Source organism: Sylvia atricapilla, chromosome 6, assembly GCF_009819655.1.
Source record: "Sylvia atricapilla isolate bSylAtr1 chromosome 6, bSylAtr1.pri, whole genome shotgun sequence".
Classification (NCBI taxonomy): domain Eukaryota; kingdom Metazoa; phylum Chordata; class Aves; order Passeriformes; family Sylviidae; genus Sylvia; species Sylvia atricapilla.
The window spans coordinates 59,475,783-59,489,932 of NC_089145.1; the positions used below are offsets into that span (position 1 = coordinate 59,475,783).

The window sequence follows — 14,150 nt, forward strand, 5'->3', positions numbered from 1 at the left end:
TGCCCTCGCTCCCTCAAGTTCTCCCTCCCTCACGGCCCCTCTCGCTCATCCCGCCGTGAGGCGCCCACCTGACGCTGCACCCGGCGGCCATGCGCGGCAGGCGCGTGCTCCGCGGCAGGACACGCCAGCTTCCCATTGGCCAGGAAGCGCGCGGCGGGCCCGCCCCCGCGCGTGGAGCCAATCGCATCTCAGCGGGGCGGGGCCATACGTGACGGCGGGAGGGGCGGGGCCATACGTGACGGCGGGAGGGGCGGGGCTGCTCCGCCATGTCGGGTGAGGGTAGGAAGCGCCACAGGGCAGGGGCGCGTCGCGCGGGGCAGCGCGCATGCGCGGGGAGGCGGTGGGCGCGTGCCGATGGACTGGGAGCGGAGGCTGCGGGCCCGGCTGGCCGCGCGCCGCGCGCGTGAGTGCCCCGGGAGCGGGAGCGGGATCGGGATTGGGATCGGGATCGGGCGGGGGGAGCGCACCGGGGTGCCCGCAGTCACCGGCGGGCCGAGCGTCCAGCTCTGCCGCGCTGCTCTAGTTGGCCGTGTCCGGGCTGCCGCAGTCGCCCTGCGGAGAAACAAAGTGCCGTCGTTGAGGCGTCGGTGAGCGGTGAGGAGCCGTGAGGAGCCGTGAGGAGCCGTGAGGAGCCGTGAGGGCGGCGCTGGCCGGCACACGGCCCCGCGGCGGGGAGCGCTTGGCCCCGGGGGAGCGCAGCCACAGCCCCGGCCTGGAAGGAAAGGCCATTCGGGGCTGCGCCTCACAGCCTCTCAGACCGCTGAAGCGGGAGCGCTGCTGCTGCCAGGCGTCCCCCTGTAGCTGCCACGGCTGCACACCTTGCCGTGAATCGGGCCTGTGCAGTCACTGAAAGAGGTGCTGTGTGCGTACTCAAAATGCTGATGGGACCTACTCTTATGTTATTTATGTGATTGGTTTGTGCTCCACTCATTTTCACTTCATATTTGTGTTACTAGACAGCACAATGGGATAAGCCTCAGTATTAGCTCTGTTTTTCAAGCCCCTCGTTACGTTAGAGCTCTGTTTGGAATGCAGCATGAACGTTCTTTTCTGTGTCAATCAGCCAAAAAGAGTGAACAAGAGCTAAAGGATGAAGAAATGGAGTTGTTCACAAAATATTACATGGAATGGAAAGGAGGGAAAAAAAGTGACAATGTATCATATGCAAACATACCACGATTTTACTACAGGGTAAGTGACGTATCCAGATAAACTTTTAACAAGGGGCTGTTACGTGTTATGAGAAAAGTTACACTCACTCTAAGGACCCTGCAGCTTCAAAAGCGAGAGTAGACTGAAATCTGAGATGTGAATAGCTTAGTCTGATTTTTTTGTTTTGTACAATTGTGAATTTCAGCTGCTTTATATAATTACTAAGAATCTTATCAGAGCCAGTGGAATGTTTTGTTAATCAGGCTGCTTGGTAAGGATGGGAAGTTCTCTTTCAGAGGCACTATACATTCTAACTAAGTTTTGACATAATGGTGTTACACATGTACATCTTCTGGTTCCTGTTTAGATGATGGGATGCTGCCTCATGAACATGGTGGGTCATTGGTCTTGCAGACTGAGTGATAAATCTGTTGCTTGGATCATCCATTAGAAATGCTTGGTCCAGCAGCCTAGCTGAGAGATGAATCAGACTGGGATGGCAGCACATGTTGACATCTTGGTATTGCTGGCACTCATCACTTGACACCTCAGTTGCTGTCAAACCTCTCATGGTCACATATTCCTTAAGGTTTCATGTTCCTGCCAATTGAGTTCTCAAGTACCTATGTTTCAGATGTGCAACTGTCTGAATTCCAGTGATGCTGTACTGTTTGGCACATAAATATTGGCAGAACTTTCACACTAGATGTTATTTCATCCTATTCGTTGGCCAAAACAAGTCTGGTAGACATTCATGCTTTGGAGAGTCAGGCATACCATAAAATACAATGTGCTGCTTCTTCCAAGTAAAACATAACAGTAAATGTCTAAAACTCTCTGTTCCATTAAACATGTGCTGCTTTAAATAAGTGCTTCAATATTGAAATGGTTTGAGACAGTGTGCAAGTGATATCTCTTGTACCAGAAGCAGGTTTGCTAGACTGGCTATTTTCTGTCAAGTAAACAACTTCAATCAGAGTGTGTGACTCAAGATTACCTAAGAGTACTTGCTGGATGTGTAGTTTTTGAATGGTACTGTGCAGAAAATTAAAATGCCACAATGTTTCCAGCTGCCAGCTGAAGATGAAATCTTGCTTCAGAAATTAAGAGAAGAATCTAGAGCTGTCTTTCTGCAAAGAAAAAGTAGAGAACTGTTGGATAATGAAGAGCTGCAGGTAGGAAAATAATTTCTGAATGCCTTGTAATGGCTTCTGAATGGATTTAAATTATCTCCTGTCGGAGTTTGATGATCTCCTGTCTGCCCACAGAATCTTGTGGTAAGATGCTTTGTATTTGGGCACAGAGTAGTTGGTAAAGCTGAAGTGCTGCCCAGCCTTGGGCTGGTAATGCCAGTGTGGAGCTTCCTCATTATGATGTATTGGAGGACTAAATTGGCTTCTGGTTTTCCAGCATTTCACAGGGATTTCCCTGGTGGGCCCAGACGATGAAATAAGTTCTGTTTATGTATCCCTGAGAGAGACTCCTAAGATGGTTGATTTTTTTGCACTGCAAAGACAAAAGGGATGTGACCCTAGAAATGCTAGTGAGGGAGAGTGTGCTTGTGTTTAGCAGCATGTAAGGGAATGGAAGTAGCAGACACTCACTTTTCTGGCTGATCTGCCCATGTGTCCTCATTAACTGAGAGAACCTTGCATCAAGCCCACAGTTTTGCTGAGTTTCTTAAATGCTGTATCTTAAGCACATTGACATCTCTAAAGAGATTACCTTCTTAACCAAATATAAATACCTTTTAAGAATCTATGGTTTCTACTGGACAAGCATCAGACATCGCCAATGATTGGGGAAGAAGCAATGATTAATTATGAGAACTTCTTGAAAGTTGGTGAAAAAGCTGGACCAAAATGCAAGTACGGCTTTCTTCTCTTCTATATGCTAATTTTGACTGAACCCAAGTGTTACTGAAACTTCCACTTGCTAAAATAGATGAGAACAGTTTAATGGTGAGGAAAAAAATCATATCCATGTAGTTACTGATGAACTGGTTACTTTACATCCTTGCAAAGGTGTGCTCTGTGTCTCTGAGGTGACTTGTAACAGAGGTGCCTAAAAGAATGGTAGTGCAGCCTTTTGAAAAAGAAATGTTTTATCAGCATGAACATTTTTTAGATGTTAGTGCTCAGCAAGCAGCATGTTATGTAAATGACCTAGAAATTATGTTTCCAGTGATATTGCCCAGCCTTCCCTAATATCTTCTGATGCAGAATTTCCTACCAGATGTGTACAGCATGCAGTGAGTGAATGGTCCTTCTTTATGCTCCTGTTGGAGATGGCTGTTGTGCATGGAGCTTTTGTGATGAGCTTTGGGCAGAAGCAAATTATTTGTCAGTACTGGCAGTTTCTTTCATGTGCATATTGTTGTAGAAGATTGGAAGTTACCAAACACGTTGTAGTAAAGAGAAATTGAAGAAAAGCTCTCAAAAGTTATACATCACTCAAGAGTCTCATGAGCAGAAAAGGTAGCTGATTTTTATTGAGTTTGCTGTTGTTACTTGGTAGGATTCCACCTGATGAAGGTAATGTAGCATATTAACACATTCTGTATTAAAACATTATTTTACAGGATCTGTAAATTTCAAATGCTGTAAATGGATCTGTCAATGCAGTGTAATTAGAAGTACCTTTGTGTTTATTTTACAGACAATTCTTTACAGCAAAGATCTTTGCTAAATTGCTCCATAATGATCCTTATGGGAGAATATCTATCATGCAGTTTTTCAATTATGTCATGCGAAAAGGTTAGTGGATGCTTCTTCCTTGTCAGAAGTTGTTTCATTTTAAGGTTATTTTCAGCTTTATTAGTTACCTGATGCTCCCTTCAACAGCAGTGAGATCTGCCCTTAACTGCTAATGCTGTTTTTCCTTGAGGCTTGGGATTTTTTTCTTGTAGGGGTCCATCATACCTCTGAAATCCCCCTCTCCCTGGCCACAGATACCCTTGATCTGTTTGTTATATATATTGTTACTCTGATTTCCTTTATTTACACGATACTATGAAGTGCAAAACAATACAATTCCATGGCAGATGTGATCTTAACCACTGTGCTTGGGCAGATAGCTTTGTTTGCTGTTTGTTCTTCTACACAGTGGTGCTGTCTGTGTTTTCTAACTGTTTGTCAGATATGTCAGTATGTTTCTGTGCTTGTCACTTACCATATTTTCAACTATTTTTTTTATAAATATCCACTTGGGCTGAAAAATGCCCCCCCTTTTTTAAATATTTATTAGATGTTGTTTAAAAACACTAGGCTGGCTAGCAGAAAGGAAGATTGTCTCATTATTTTTTGCCCTTGCTACTGTGTTCTTAGATCTGCTGAAACCTTCTGGAGAGCAGAACAGCACCTTTCTCTGAGCAGCTCAGCCTGCTTAACTTAAAATCTTGTGGTGCAAGGGATGAGGAAAAAGTGTTGAGCAGGAAGCATGATATGCAGGTGTGCACAATATGCAAGAAATGAGACCCATTTTCAACAACAAACCCAAAAGCTACAGCATAGGAGACTTGTGGCAAAGTCTGTTAGAATAGTATGCATTTTAAAAAGGCCCACCCAGATTCTTTCAGAGAATTCTTTCGTCTGAAAGGTCCTTTCAGAGCTTTGTTTCACCCAGAAATTGTGAGTCTTGTGTATTTAGGATGATGGCTTTTTTCTAAGCAAACAAAACAATAATACAAAGAAAAGCTGCCGCCACCAAACGCTTCATGTGTGATGTATTTGCCTTTAAACTTAAGCCAATAATGAAACAACCTCACTGTAAAATGTCTGCCATCTGAGTGACACTTAGCCCACACAAGAAACACTTACCTTGAAGAGTGCATGTTATAAAGGACAGCTCATATGGCATAAGAGGAACTTTTGAACTGTTTCTTCAGAAAATGGGAGTTAAATTTACTGTTGAGTATGTGAATAATAGTTTTTATTAATCTAATCTATACTCGATCACTGTTTCAGTGCTTTAGCAATGGTCTCAAGCACATTGTCCTGTAGATTGTCCAATTAATGTGTCTTCTCATTACAAAGATAGATGCTTGTGTGACTCCAATTCTCCTCTTGTAACTCAGAAATGAGGGCCTGACCTTTGGCTGTAGCTGCAGTGTCTGGTGCTATACCAGGGGCTGTAACAATCTATCTGTGTATGACATTGTGCAGGTGTTTAATGCAGTGAAAATGCACTGCTGCACGTTTCTAAGTCAGTGAGAGAGAATGAATCCATGTGATTCCATATGGCCAACTGTGTGTGCTTGCAGCTTGGAAAGCCTGGGCTGCATCCAAAGAAGTGTGGCCAGCAGGTCAAGGGAGATGATTCTCCCCCTCTGCTCTGAGACTCTTGTGCTGGAGGCAGCACAGCAAAGACATGAGCCTCTCCTGTGAGCACAGGCTGAGAGGGTTGGGCTGTGCAGCCTGGAGAAGACAAGGCTCTGGGGGAACCCTCATTGTGGACTTCCAGTACTTAAAGGGAGCAGATAAAATGGAGAGAGTGACTTCTTACCCAGGCAGATAGTGATAGGACAAGGGGAAACAGTTTTATATTAAAAGAGGAAACATTTAGAGTAGATGCTAGGAATAAATACTGTACTCAGAGGGTAGTGAGGCACTGGAACAGATTGTCCAGAGAAGTTATGGATGCACCATCCCTTGAAGTGTTCAAGACCAAGTTGGATGGGGCTTTAAGCAATCTGATCTAGTGGGTGGCATCCCTGCCTGTGGCAGGGGAAGGTTGGAACTAGGTGATCTTTAAAATTGCTTCTAATCCTAGTCATTCTGTGATACACCAGATAAAATGTGGTGTCTGCTCAGCCATTTTTCACACCTAGTTATTATAAAGCAGTCATGGCAAGGATGTATATTTACATTATGAATAGTATATATTTATGAAGTGTATAGTTATAGTACATTGGGAGTGACTCTTACAAATTTAGAGACTGAAACAGTGTTTCTAAGCAATACATGGTTGGCTTTGCTTAAAGCTTAGAAAAATGGGAAGAGGCACTTAAAATCCAACTGTGCCTTAAGGCCTCTAGAATAACTTCAAATTTTGGCAAGAACTCAATAGCTCCATAGGTTTCTTGTATTGTAATTCTGTTTTCTCTTTCACAGTGTGGCTTCATCAGACAAGAATAGGTCTCAGTTTATATGATGTGGCAGGACAAGGCTACCTCAGAGAATCAGTAAGTAGATTCTTGATTAACTTAATGTCTCTCTTTAAGCAAATGACAGAGCATCAGAAAAATCCCAATTTTTTTTCTAGTCTTGTCTTGTGAAAGCTTATATTATAACAGAGATTGAGGGTGGGCACATTTGTTTGGATAATTTGCAATTCATGTATTCAAGAGATGTGGTGGTGGGAGTGGTGCTAGCCCTTTAAACTTATGGATAAACAAAAAGGATTGTATCTACAAAGATTTCATGTCATTAGCCCTTTACTAGATTTAGTAGGATATGGTAAAAATCACAAATTATTCTTCAGGGAATTATTCTCCTGTTCTAAAAGGAGGTAATGTTATTTTAAAAAAAAAGTCGTAGTTACTACTCAACTTAAAAAAACCCCCAGAATTATTGAATATTCAGCAATGAGATAATCCAATCAGGAGTTATGCTCCTGATATTTGAAAAATGTACAACTGAATGCATTTATATTTACATATAAATATAATGTACTATATTAAATTCTGCTTTATTAATAGAGTGTTTCAGCCCTAGAATCACACGTGCATGTGTATGATCTGGGATTTCTTGCACAGAGACAGAAGATTTCTTTTTTTAGCTTCTTTCATGCTCTTTTCTGCATTGTTGCAGGACTGTATTTTTAACAAAATACACTTGAAAGCCAGGGAGGAATATAGCAAACAGGGAACAATAGTAACATTTATTGCTTATCTTCTTTTCTTTCTTCATTCTGCAGGATTTAGAAAACTATATTTTGGAACTTATCCCTACTTTGCCACAACTGGATGGCTTAGAAAAATCTTTTTACTCCTTCTATGTCTGCACAGCAGTTAGAAAGTTCTTCTTCTTTCTGGATCCTCTCAGAACAGGTAGGTCTCTTAAAATGTTTCCACTGAAGCTACTTGTGTTTTCAAAGCAATGTGTAGTTGTCCTGGTAGGCTTTTGCTCAGCATTAAAGATTAATCTCCACTGAAGACCATGACATTTTATTGTGGGTCTAATGATCTACTTTTACAGCTAATGAATTTCTGTGAGATACCTATCAGCTGAGGTACTGTAGAGTTATCTCATAAAATCTGACAAATAAGATCTTATTTCATCATAACGAGCCATTAGCAGCAGCTAATTCTGTCAGTGTTTTGGGTGAATAGAAAACACAGCAACCAACAACACAACTGCTTGTCAGAACATCCACAGAGCTCGGGAATGGTTAGAGTGATGTGCTTTTGCTGTGATTAAATCTGTGTGCACCATGTAGACCCACCAGGAAAGGTCTGCGGTTAGGTCTGCTAATGCTTGTTTCAAATGTAGCTCCCTCCTATGCCCTCAATTTCAGTCAGGAGCTGGATGTGTTTTCAAGGTCCAGCTGTGCCCCTTGTAAAGGTCAGAATTGTGTGGGCAGCAGCCTCTGACAGAGGTAATTACAAACGTTTGGAGAGGGTGGGTGAGAAGTTACCATGTCATTATTTTGCACAGCTGTTAGCACAGTGTCTGTGCACCAGTCAGAGCTGCACCAGCAGAAGTGCATTCTGCTACCTTAGCTTTGTGTCACAGCTGTAGTTTTGAAGATGTAAGAATATTATGTCACTTAGGAGACTATTATTTCATCAAATGTTTTAAGCATGCTTTCTTTACATTCCTCTTTTACATTTTGAGTTGATGTTGAACACTCACATCTGGCATTTAAGGCGTTGGGATAACTCCTGACAATATCAGTTTTGTCCATTAATTTTAAAAGGTATTTTATTTTATCTCTGAAATTAGAGCCTTATCCTTGATGTTCAATATGGGTTTTGTTTAGCTTTTGTTTCTTAAAAAGGCATCTTTTTCTGCTCCAAATACTTCTTTCTTAAGTAGAACCACCTAAGTCAGAATAGTCAAATGGATATTTTGGCTGAGCAGCTGTTGAAATGAATTTTCCTTTCTTGTTGCAGGGAAGATAAAGATACAGGATATTTTAGCTTGCAGCTTCCTGGATGATTTATTGGAGGTAAAGGTCTCTTAACATATCCTGTTATTGTATTTTAATTTACTCTTTCTGAATTCTAACTTTATGTTTCACTTAGTTAAGGGATGAAGAACTTTCTAAAGAAAGTCAGGAAACAAATTGGTTTTCTGCTCCTTCTGCATTAAGAGTTTATGGTAGGTTCCTTTATATGTCAACACTTTTTCACTTTCTGGTATGACTTAGTTCCATTACTACTGCTATTTTTCCTCTGCTTTTGTCATGTCAAATCCTCCTGCTAACTTGTGTTTTCAAATCTTGTATCCACCCTTTGAGTTTATCTTCCTGACTTTCTTTATAGTTTCAGTTCTCTACTGATGCTCCTCATTGTGGTTTTATAATCTGTCACCTTGTTGCACAAAGTACAGGATTCCTCTGTAGCCTTCTCTTCTGGCTCTATTCATGCCTTTGCATCATCTTTAGCTCTTTTATTAATGCTTACAGCATATTTGTATAAAATAGTATGCTCTTAGCCTTCTGCTCCTCTCTCAGTATCCACAGCTGTTAACTTAGATTAGAACTGCTAACACCCCATTATTCCTCTCCCTCCACGTTCTGTGCTTATTTCTGATGCTTTATGAATATTACTGTGGATCTAGTAAATTTTCACTTAACTGTACTAATTTCATTATGCAAATTAGAATATTTAGCATTTCAGTGGGTTTTCTTTCTCTATTGAAACAGTTCTTTTCTGATAGAGTTAAAAGATGTTGTTTAAAAACATCTTATGGTTTGCTTTTCTTATCTCCTTAGGTCAGTACTTAAACCTTGATAAAGATCACAATGGCATGCTCAGCAAAGAAGAGCTGTCCCGGTATGGAACAGGGACTCTGACCAACATATTTTTGGATCGTGTCTTTCAGGAATGTTTAACTTACGATGGTGAAATGGTAATTACATGTTTTCCCTTTGTCCACAGCATAACATCTTTGGCTTGTTGACTTGAGAATTGTCTAATCTTTAAAAAAAAGTGTATTTAAAACAAAGAGTAGCTTGAGGTAAAGTAAGAGGTTGTTTTTTTTTTTAATCACTGTGCACACAAATGACCATGCAACATATTAGAATGTGAATTTTAAGAGCAAAGTGATTGCAGCAAATGAGTTGCTTGTTTGAAAAAGCAGAGGTGATAGAGAATCCAGACAGCCTAGGATAAGGCCACTTGTAGATTCAATTACAAAAGTGCGTGTTGAAAAACTGTATAGATGCAGCAGTACTTTTTAGATACATGTAATGCTCTAAAGAGAACCAAAGACAAGTGGCACACTTGAGATCAGTGCAAGTTAGCTAAGCTTCTTCATGAAGACAACTGTGTAAGCTTTCCATAGCTGTGAAAAATGAAAAGTCTAACTAATTTAAAGTTACATCCTATATTTTTTTAAATTTTAGTTAATGTTCAGCCACAATTCTTATCTGCATTCAGACAACTGGAGTGTAAAGTGATGTTACAAATTCACTATGCAGCCCTTTTGCCACCTGAGCAGGTTTTTTGTTAGAATCACTTAATCATTGAGGTCATGAGGGATCCTCTTAGTTGTCCTGTTTTGGACTTGGAAACAGTAGAGGTTCATCTCTGTATGTATGAACAGTAGAGGTTCATTTTCCTGATGCAGCTGAGGGTGTTGTCAGCACCTTTGCTGCAAGGGCCTGTTGCAAAGCTGCTTTCTGACTGGTCAGCCCCCAACTGCACAGGCACATGGGGTTATTCCTCCCCAGATGCAGGATTTTGCATCCCCCTGTTGAACCTGACATTCCTGTTAGCCCATTATTCCAGGCTGTCAAGCTCCCTCTGAATGACAGCATAACTCTCTGATGTTACAGGTAAACAGGGTAATCATAGACACAGGGCTGTAGGATTTCTGTCCTTGTCACAACTGTATCTTGATTGGGAAACCAAGAATCCATACTAATGAAGAATGATCCTATACTAATGAATCCAATACTAATGAAGAAGAAAAGTGTGATACTTGTTTGGAATGTTAACTAATGTTTCTAGCACATAATTTGCCAAATTACTGACTCTGGTCTAAGGATTATGTACTTAACTGGACATATAGTTCACTCTTTGGTAACAGTAGGCTTACTGCCACGTTTAATTTATGATTATAAAAACATTTTGTATGTTTTTTTCTTCACTAGTTGGGTATGTTCAGCAGTTTAAAGATCTATTAAACATTGTTTAAAAGCATATATATGGCATGTTTCGTTTGGATTTATGCTTGGAATGTTATTTTGCCTCTAAAATGGCAGGATTTCCCATTATCAGCAGTCATTAAAAAGTAACTTTTCTGTGCACATTAGTGGTAGCAGCCATTTTCTATTTCATGTTGTCTTTTTCAGAAAATAAACTGATCCCCTACAATGAAATAGCTGCCAATTATAGAGTTCCTGCTTGCAAAATCAATTTAGAAAGAAGACTATAATAAACATGATTGTATCTACTTCTAGGACTATAAAACCTACCTGGACTTTGTGCTTGCATTAGAAAACCGAAAGGAGCCTGCAGCTCTGCAATATATTTTCAAACTGCTTGATATAGAGAACAAAGGACACCTGAATGTCTTTTCCCTTAATTATTTCTTTAGGGTAAGTCTCTTTATACAAGTAGGCCATTTTCTGTGTTTATAGTGTTACAGCCTATGTGCTGCTGCATGCAGATCTGCAGGAAATCACTTTAAATTACCAATAGCCACAGGCAGGCTAGTAACGACTCCTAAGAAGATTTAATTTTTTTTTTAAAGGCAAAAATTGGAAAGATTTCAAAAGGTATTTTCAGTAGTCTATCTGCAGTTGAAATTAACTGTTTTGATTTTGAGTAGGAAAAACATTTTCTATTGATTTGGCGTATTTTTTAAATTTAAAGGTGTCCTAAAATTGCATGATGATGATGACCTATTAAAATCTTTTATGATGGTTCTAATTGATACTGCCCATGGTTTTAATTTCAACTGTAACCCTAGAATTCACTAAAAGAAATGAAGATAGTGAAATTTATTGATAGGCCCACACAGCTGTGGGATTTTTCATTCAGTGCTATACTTGGAAGAAGCTTCTTGCATTTTTCATAGCCCGCATTTGTATCTGTTGCTTCCAAGCTTAATTTTTTTTAGTTGATGTTAATTTTAACTTAAGATTGTAAAATCTTCCTCCAAAGTGTGGTTTGTGTGTGATGGGTTTTTTGTTGTTTTGGGGTGTTTTTGTTTTTTCTTCTGACTAGTGATGATTTTGGTTTGGAAAAGGGAGCAGGTGTTTCGTTGTTTTGTCTTGTTTTTCTCATAGATACCTGAGAGATCTTGGGAAGTGCTATGCAGTAAAATAGTCTTTTTGCTGGTTTCAGCTGAGTTATGAGCTTGATGCTTTATTCATGTAGAGGATTCCCTCAGTAGTATCTATTCAGACACAGGGACAAGCACTCCAAATTTTGTTATATGGATCTTTGTATTACAGCTGTGGAAATAAATAATATAATTGCAATTAGCTGTATGCTTAAAAAGGATGAGGAACAAGGTACGTACTTCATGGAGTCAGTAAAGCATCCAGGCCTGCTTTTAGATCCACCTTATTTCTGTATTGTAACAAGTCTCCTTTTGGACATGGAATGTTCTAAGATTTCCTTGAAATCAGAGCAGTTCCTCTTGACTCTGGGAATGATTGCTTTTCTGCTAGCATGAAGTGTGAATAGGTCTGTGCTGGCAAAGCTGTGCTGACAAGGCTGTGCAGCTTGTGCTGGTGAAACAGTTTTGTTCATACCTGTCACTTGCAGATTTGGTGTTGCAGGTGTTTAAATAGTACCACATTAAAAGAATTGATTTCACTTTCTGCTGATTGGTCATTTTCCTTCTCTCTTTCCCTGGCCTATATTTCATACTGTGTCAAAAATGTAACCTTATGGTTCAAGTGTATTAATACATCTTCAGTTTTGAGTGTTGAGGGATAATATGTGAATTACTCAAACACTGGTCATAATGAAAGTGAGATTCATATCATAATTAAGAACTATGAACCTAGAGTTATATATCATTGATAATGCCTCAACTCACTCCTGCCTCACATGTGGAAGAAAAAATACTGCAGGCTGTACAAAATGCTTTGTTAGAGGGCAATACAGCTCAAGATGCAGAAGCATTTAATAACTTCCATACACTGTCAGTATTATACTGCAACAGCCATTCCTAACTTCTCTTTTTTCTAGGCTATTCAGGAACAAATGAAAATTCATGGACAAGAACCAGTTTCTTTTCAGGATGTCAAGGTTAGCTTTACCAAGTGGAGTACTCTGTAAAAGCTTTGAATAATCATTTCATCATTTTATTATGTTACATCATAATTTCTAGGTTGCTGTATATTTACTTGTAGAGTTATAGAAATGAGCTGACTTGTCCTACTCAGGTTTGAAAATTACTTTCTAGTCAGCAGTTGCTCTGTAAAATAACTGATATGTTCTAGTAGTTTCCTTAATAATAGACAAATAATCTGTTAAATACATGTTGATGTTTCTTACACTTGAAGGGACTTGCTAAGTCCCTTTTACAGTTCTGGGGATCATTCCTTGAGGAGTAGGAGCAGACTGGTGACTTAAACAGCCTATAAAACTGATTACTGCTCACTGTATATTTAGCAGTTTTAGTACTTTAAGAAGAAAGTACAAAAGCTTCTACAAAACTTAGCTCATACAAGTGAGCTGAGTTTCATTTTGCCACTTTGAGGCTGAAGCCTCCCCAGAAAAGCAAATTTTTACTTGAGATGTGGGAGCTAAGGACACTGCTCTGAACTGTAGCCAGTCAGTCAGTGTGCTTTGTATCTTAAATGCTTTGGGGCTTAACAGCTGCTTTTTGTAAATTGGTGTGGGTGGCACCAGTTACCCAAAGATCATCCTGTATATGGTATGAAATAGCCATTATTCTGCTCATTAATGTGTGGGGGCTTTTCTCCCAACTTTGACTTGTCTTTCATAGGATGAAATCTTTGATATGGTGAAGCCTAAGGACCCTTATAAAATCTCCCTTCAAGACTTGATCAATAGCAGTCAAGGAGACACTGTTACCAGCATTCTAATAGATCTGAATGGGTTCTGGACCTACGAGAACAGAGAGGTCCTTGTGGCAAGTGACAATGACAGCGCTGCTGATGTTGACGATACGTGACTTCAAATGGGAGCAGACTGTATCCACAGAGATCTCCATCTGCTGGGCCAACTGTTGGAAGCTGGAAACATTCATTTTCTGAATCAATTCCTCTTCCATTTTACTTCTCTCCCTTCGTCCTTTGCCCCCCACACATGATATAAAATGTGGTACATACACGGATCACAGAAATAATTTCTGAAACCAAAAAAAAGCAACTGTTGTTTAAGAGGCAAAAATTACCCTTTTTATTTAATAAATGTTTTTGGACTTTTTTTTTTCATGTGTACCAAGCCCTAGTCTTATTTAAATACCTTATTCTAAGTATGAATTTACCCTGAAAGTAAGAATGTGGTTCTTCAGCACTGGCCTGTATCCACTCAGCCATCCCAAGCTTCCCACTCCATTCTGCATGGCTTCCTCTAATGGCAGCACTGTTGACCATTCTGTTGTGAAGGCAAAAGTTTTGAGTAAGAAGTAAAGAATTTAGGCCTTTTTCTTCTATGCATGACCAGTTTTAAGTGTGTAACAGGAAGGATAAGTAAATTATTGAACTGGAGAGTTACCTAATTTTAAGAGATTCATTAACAGAAATAAAACTCCACTAGCTTTAGATCTAGTTAAAACTATGCCAAACACCTGTAGAGGCTTTCACCAAGTTAACCTCCTGTGCAAGTATTTTATGTAATCTGT

General features: G+C 40.0%; 1 protein-coding gene across 1 annotated transcript; it reads left to right on the top strand.

Moving 5' to 3' along the window:
• Window positions 1–304: 304 nt before the first annotated feature.
• PPP2R3C (protein phosphatase 2 regulatory subunit B''gamma) lies at window positions 305–13,738 on the top strand. Its single transcript, XM_066322116.1, has 13 exons — window positions 305–403; window positions 1,064–1,191; window positions 2,223–2,327; window positions 2,908–3,020; window positions 3,811–3,908; window positions 6,264–6,334; window positions 7,069–7,201; window positions 8,267–8,322; window positions 8,399–8,474; window positions 9,091–9,227; window positions 10,783–10,920; window positions 12,527–12,586; window positions 13,290–13,738. Exons 1-13 carry the CDS (start codon window positions 355–357, stop codon window positions 13,476–13,478), a joined length of 1,353 nt encoding a protein of 450 aa, XP_066178213.1. The 5' UTR covers window positions 305–354; the 3' UTR covers window positions 13,479–13,738.
• Window positions 13,739–14,150: the final 412 nt, after the last annotated feature.